Source organism: Symsagittifera roscoffensis, chromosome 1 (assembly GCF_963678635.1).
Source record: "Symsagittifera roscoffensis chromosome 1, txSymRosc1.1, whole genome shotgun sequence".
NCBI lineage: Eukaryota > Metazoa > Xenacoelomorpha > Acoela > Convolutidae > Symsagittifera > Symsagittifera roscoffensis.
The window spans coordinates 18,119,570-18,126,310 of NC_087062.1; the positions used below are offsets into that span (position 1 = coordinate 18,119,570).

Below are 6,741 nucleotides of genomic sequence, written 5' to 3' on the forward strand. Positions count from 1 at the left end.
AGTATCAACTGATATACTTGTCTCGTCTAACAATGCATTGTTCGAACCAGACAGCTCTCTCAATAAATTAAGTATAATTTGTGAGCCGACCTGACTTGCCGTTTACGCTACGCGTTAAAAGAAAATTGGTAAATAGTGCGCTTCGACTATGCCGAAATAGTCCTACGTTGAAAACCCAATAACTTTTTGAGAAGTTGTCACAGCTAAAGTATCTGTTTAATTTTGAGCGCAGTTTATTAATGTCTTTCGATGGTATAAAAAAAAACTCAGTCAAGAATTGCTTACCAAAATTGAATTTTGTCCGGAGAAAAAGAAACGAAGAGCCTAGTTATTTTTGTTACTTTCTCCAAAAATTGGATTTTTAATCTGATTAATTTAACGCGGGTCTGTTTTGCCGGTTACGTTTTGAGCATTCTAGAAGTTTGTGTAAGTGTGTTTGTGTTTGCTAAGGTTTTTCCGGCTTTGTTACCGCGTGATAACTTTTTATACGACGCTAAACTCATTTCTATTGTCTTGGCTGGCTGTTGTTTGAAACCTAGTCTTATCGATAAATCTAGTTCGAAATAGTTTGTATCGGTAGTGTTGCGAAGCTCAGATTCCCCTTTGTGTAAAAAAGTCAAGTTAATTCTGAGCAACTGTCTATGTATTGTTTGAATTGTTTTCTCATTGATTCACCGAGATTTATGTTATCCTTGCGATAAGGAATGGTACTGCAATCGGGTATTAATTTTTTTTCAACTGATTTTTTTTTTTCAAATGATTTTACCAAAAAAAATGTTTAATTTTGTTTGTGGGTTCGTGAATTTACGTTGGTTTAATTTCCATTTCATAATTGAATTTATATTATCTGGTTTTACATGGGCGTATTTGGTAAAGCATTGATTTCGCTTTGATTTAATTGCATAATCGTTTTACATTGCGTAGTTTAGAGGGCAAAAATTTTGTAATTGACAAAATCAGGTATAATGAAATTGTATTTGTTTTTTTCATTATTTTTTTTCGTTACGCTTTTGAATGTTTCTCGATCTCTTCTTCTCTAATTTTCAAAACACTGGAACCACGAAAAGATCGGGTTTTAAATTGTTTGTCTGCATAGTTGCATAGTTTCTTCTAAACTTAATCCAACTTCAAAGGCCTTCAAAAATTTAAACGTGGGGAATGTTTGACTCATTTCTTTTTTATTTTTTTAAATCAAATATTACTGAGCCAAATCTCAGATTAAGTTTTCAATGGCAATAACAGGTAGTGGGGATCTCGTCTACATAAGCGGCTACGTCCTAATTTTCTTCGACAAAAGTTGTAACCTCACAAAAGGCCATTCTTTGACACTTCGTAGTTTTTAAGAAAAATGGAAAAAAATAGCCAATCTCATTTTTTGAATTAAGTTTTTAATCCAAAAAGCAGGTTAAGAGAATCTTTCCGCCGCAAACGGTTACACTCCAACTTCTGTATAAAATTAGTTTTGAAAGGGTTTTGAAAATCCTCCCTGCGTTAGCAATTTTTCCCTATTTATGAAAGAAAAAAAACTAATCGCATAGAGAAGAGTCAAGTATTTGAAACTGTGGCCGCTTTTTCGATTGTTCTCAATTTCTCCTATTTCAATATTCATGGCTCAATTGGAATAACAGATTTCGGAATTTTTGCTTTATAAGCTGTTACGCCCTTATTAATGGAGAAAGCTTCAGCCTTCGGAAAAGTCAAATTTGTTTATTTTTGCGACAGTTTTTTGGAAACTTTTTGACTTTTCTCAAAAACTACCCGGCTAAACCTTCAATTAAAAGGTTGCTAGAAAACGGTGTGATCCTGCCTATTCTTGAAATATTTGAAAAAGTATTTCAGAAGTGTTTGAAAAATCTGAAACAAATCACAGTGTTTTAGTCAATTTTTTCACATCTGAACACAAAATTTTGAAATTCTAGCACTCAGCTTCACCTCTGTTTCAATTTCTCTATTTTGAAATCTTATACAGTTTAAGATAGATAACCTGAAAAACTGTGCCTTTGCTGCTGTTTTTTTTTGTACCAAAAATGTTTTGTAACTGTCTGGTAAGAGATTTGAATATCGTGCATGAAAATTTTTTCTATCAAATTTTTCCTTCTGTATAACATTTTTTTTATTGAAAGAAAGACGACGTCACTATAATTGAATCTTGGAATGCATGCAAAGTAATTCCACGTTTTCAGTCATCATGATTAAACTGAATCGCATCTTTCCTTGCCTTTTACATTGGCGTTCTGCTTGGTCTCTCCCTATGGCCACAGAAGTAAACAAAGAGCTGAAACAGTTTCCTCTAGTGCCACTCGCTCCTCGGGTGAACCCGACCGGAAGAGGGGTTCGTAAGAAGCAAACTTCAAATCCCATCTTCAAACTCAACGATGCGACTACCTTACAAGGTTTTCAGTCAATGCCGTCAGTTAGTCATATACTGAATGAAACTCGAAGTGAGGAAGATGTTTTGAAGTTGAACCAATGGAAGAATGCCAAGATCAGGGAATTGGGAGGAGAGGAGCAGTTTCAGGAGTACTCCGAAAGCATGGCTCAGTTTTCCGCGCAATGTCATTCGCTGATCAAGAAGAAAATTGAAAACGAAATCGATTTTGAGTCGGCAGCAGACATCGGCGATGAAAGAACAAAAAATATTCTCAAGCAATTTGATCAAATTCGAGCAGCCAATGTTACCGACATAAGCATGTGTGAAAAAACTGTCGTTCACGATGTTTTGGGCTATAGAGGAAAGTTTGATTGCCTAATCGAAGTTAGTGGTTTAAGATTAATTGCGGATTGGAAAATTCCAGATAATGCAAATAGGCGTAGATTGGGAATCCAAGATTGTCAACTGAGTGAATTGTTGCAATGTGTTGCTTACTTAGGAGCAATAAATCATTCGAAATTGGTTGAGAAACCCTTGGACGGGTTTTGCCTTGTTTATTTGTATCACGACAATCAAAGCCCTCCTGATGCACAAGTGGTAACAGGGAAAGATTGCAATCCGTTTTGGGCCGCGTGGGTCAGCAAAGTGAAGCAGTATCATTCGCAAAGCTCAGAAAACTTGAAAGCATTTTCTTCTTAAGATGATCTGGTTGATTGAAATGTTGAAGCAGTAACAATCGCAGAACTGTTATAGCTTGAAATCTTTTTCCTCCGAAAATGTTTGAAATGAATTGCAATATCGAAGCAGTAACATTCGCAGAACTCAAAAAACTAGAACTCATTTTGGGTTGAAGATGATTTGACTGAATAGCAATACTGAAGCAGTAGCATTCGTAGAACGAAAACTTGAAATCTTTTTCAAATTTTCTCAGTTGAATTGCAATATCGAAGCAGTATAGTTTTATTTTGTGATTTTTGTTTTGTTTCCAAATTTATATATATATATATATATATATTTTTTTTTTTAAGTTTGACTTTTGATTCTCTTGGTCAACATCAAGTGCATTTGCTAAAGGGAAGGCAAATTACCATTGGCACAAGAACTGGAGAATAAGTTTCAAAGCGAGTTTGAATTATCAGATTTCCCACCATTAAATGAACGCTAATAAACAAAGATCTTGAAACTTGAGCTCTTTAGTTCAGTAACACTGTCTCAACTGACTGCTGGCCTTGTGTTTCTTTTGGCGTGCGGAATTCGATGATGAGTACTTATTCATAATGATAATTTTACTGCAATTTTTTTTCAAAGTACGTCAAGAAATTTCCGAAAATTGCTGTCTATACATTTTCATTCTGCATAACAACCTAATACAGACTGAAAATTGAGTTTCCGAATCGTTCAAGACTAATGAACGTTCTGAAGATTCTTATATAGGTCCTGGTGATTTTTCTGTGATTTTTTTCAGGAAAAAGGCTTATTTTTTTCAGAAAAAATATCGATTGACCCAGTTTTCTATAATTGGGTTAGGTTTTACTGACCGAGATTAAATGCATCGTGTTATGTCTTAAAATTTGTTCACGCTCAATTTTGATTTTTCGCGTTGTGACTTTCGATTTATTTTTAAGGTCAGTTCATCTCAGGAACAGGAAAAGTGTCGATCTCTCGCTTCGAAGTTAGTAATTAATTATCGGGTTGTCAGCGAAATAAAAAGTTTACCTATGGTTACAGTTTTCTCAAATTGAGTTAATTTTATCAAAAAAAGTGTCAAACATAAATTGTTCGTGAAAATCAAAGTGCAAAATGAAATTTAAAAAAAAAATCAGTTTGTTCTGTTTCTTTGCGTTCATTACTCTTTTCCAACTGTCAGTTGGCTTTAATTAAGTTTTCATAATTGAAATAAACTAAAAGATTTTCTAAAATTGGGAAATTGTGTTAGGTTGACAGTTAACGCTGAAATAACGACGTTAGGCTGAAACGAACAATGGATTAAACTGTAAAAAAATTAAAATGCTAAAAATTAAAGTTTTTATGGGTGACATTTTGCGTTTTTGGTAGACCCCTGCATAATTGCAGAACTAAAACATAAATTTGCGGGTTCTTTCTGAAACAAGCGAGTCTTCTTTGTTTTTTTTCGAGATTGTTTTTCCACTTTTTTGTTAATACATCAATATTCAAGCGTTCATCTGCCAAAAAACATGTTAGGGTGAAAGTGTTCCAGAAAAACATTAAAAACTACGATTGTTTGGGCGGTCAATTGTTGGTTATTTTAATGTGACTGCCTGCTACTGGAGGTACCAATATGGTTCCTTTCTCAGACTGATAGTATGACCCTCCAAAATGTGAAAAAGAAATTGTTGCCAAACACAAAAAGTTTCTACAATTTTTCGGGTGGTAAATTTTTGGTTATTTTAATATGAATGCCTACTACTGCAGGTACAAATAGGGTTCCATTCTCAGGCTGAAAGTATGACGCTTCAATAATTTTTCGTAATCGAGGTCTGTATGTTTAATAAGAAATACATGTGCTCAATTCACTCTCAGCCAAAGAATGGCTATTACTTAGAGTTAGTTTCACTAGCTAAGATTAATGGTAATGAATACTTAACTGCCTGACAAAGAACGTCTGGCAAACTAAAGGCAGACTAACTGCCAAGTCATGGGTGGAAAAACAAAAATTTAAGTTTCAACTAAAAAACTATTAGCTTTGACCTAATTTGTTGATCTCATTAGTATTTCATATTTTTCGTCTTCTCAGTTATCTTATCAACGAGAGCTATCCGGCATTATAGAAGACTTAGATTAACGACTCAACCTCGCTCGATCACTCTCCCAGAAAAAATCTCTTTGCGTATGACTACAAGTCAATCCCAACGTACGAAAATCAGGAGGACTGTATTCGTGACTATGTTGAATGCGGGTCCTGCTGGAACTTTCAAACAGCTATGTCTCACGACTCATTTGTTAGGGGAGCAGTTATATCTCTAGCTCCAGCAGAATCAACCTCCTACTCGGATGCTCGAGTTTCATCGACACAGTGCAGAGACCATCGATCTAATGTTTTCAGATGTTATTCCAGGAACCCCTCCAACTGCAGCTTGCTGCACCAAAAAAAAACTAATTTTTTAAAGTTTAAACAAAAAACTAATTTTTGTTTCGACTATGATTCTTGAGGTTTTTTTAAATTCAATTTTGTTGATGAGTGATTCCTGGGCTAAAACCGTGTTCCACTCAAGGCAATTTACCTTGTTCGGTTTTGAATTTATGCGCTTGTTACCAGAACTCAACTTGCTTTTTCGTTCTCGATGTTTTCGTTTCTAAAGGAGCCTTCGGAGCCAATTGAATTAATTATGAGGGGAGGAGGGGGAGCGCGCGGTCAAAATTTTCGAAAAAGTGCCTAAAAACTTCGGCCTCCGGGGCAAAAACTTTTCACAAAATACGGGTCTTATATTATTTTTGGAGAGCTCGGAAAATCAAATATGTCGGCTTATCGAATAAAGATCGACAAAATTTGCAAAACTTTTTCGAAAAACGGCCCCTCCGCCCTTAAAACTTTCTGCGCACGCCACTGTGAAATGCATAACTTATACACGCCCTTTTAAAGTTAGTACATGCCTAGGAGGATAGTTTACGGTCTTGTTCCAATGTTCCCGCTGTCTACCCTTCTAATAAGAGGGCTTTTTCAGCTGATATGGATGTGCTTGCAACTAATTTAATATCCTAATCTACATGGGGAAAAGGCCGAGTTCAAAACTCCCTTTGAATATCATCAGCCATAATTTTAGGGTTATTTTTGAAGGTCTATGTTTCTAATTCTGAAAAAATGAGAGCAGAAACGAAGAAGTTTGCTCCTGAGTCGTTGCAAAACAAATGAATTACTTCTGCAAAGGTGAATTATCTAGCGTGGCATTATTATTGCGTTGCGGGGTCGCTCACAATGTTAGAGTTGAAGAAGTTAACCAACGTTTTTATCGCCTTGAAGAAATAAATTTACTGAAGATATTAACTTACTGAGTTCAAACGCAAAAAAAACCTTTTGTTCGACAATTACTTTTAAAAGTCAGGGGGATAGAAAGTTGCCAATTTTTCCATGCTCTGGGCTAATTTATGTACGTTGTGAAGATTTATTTATGATTCTGAAAAGGTAGCGCGGTTTCTTCTATGAACATTTTACGCGAACCCTAAAAATTGATAATTTGCATTTCTTTTAGAACATATTCGGATATCAGCTCTGTTTTTTTTTCGTACCTAAAAAATTTGGTCAACCAAAATGTTTTTCGAAACTGCATTTCCTCATGAGAAAAGTCTCGATCCGCCCCTGCCCTTAGACATATTTTGTTTACATAACAGGATGCGCATTTTGATTTTTCAAT

At 35.2% G+C, this 6,741-nt stretch overlaps 1 protein-coding gene across 1 annotated transcript; it reads left to right on the plus strand.

Annotated features, from left to right (window-relative positions):
* The first annotated feature begins 2,187 nt into the window (after window positions 1-2,187).
* On the plus strand, window positions 2,188-3,350 carry LOC134855136 (mitochondrial genome maintenance exonuclease 1-like). Its single transcript, XM_063871551.1, has one exon. The coding sequence runs from the start codon at window positions 2,189-2,191 to the stop codon at window positions 3,068-3,070; it is 882 nt and encodes a 293-aa protein (XP_063727621.1). The 5' UTR covers window position 2,188; the 3' UTR covers window positions 3,071-3,350.
* Window positions 3,351-6,741: the final 3,391 nt, after the last annotated feature.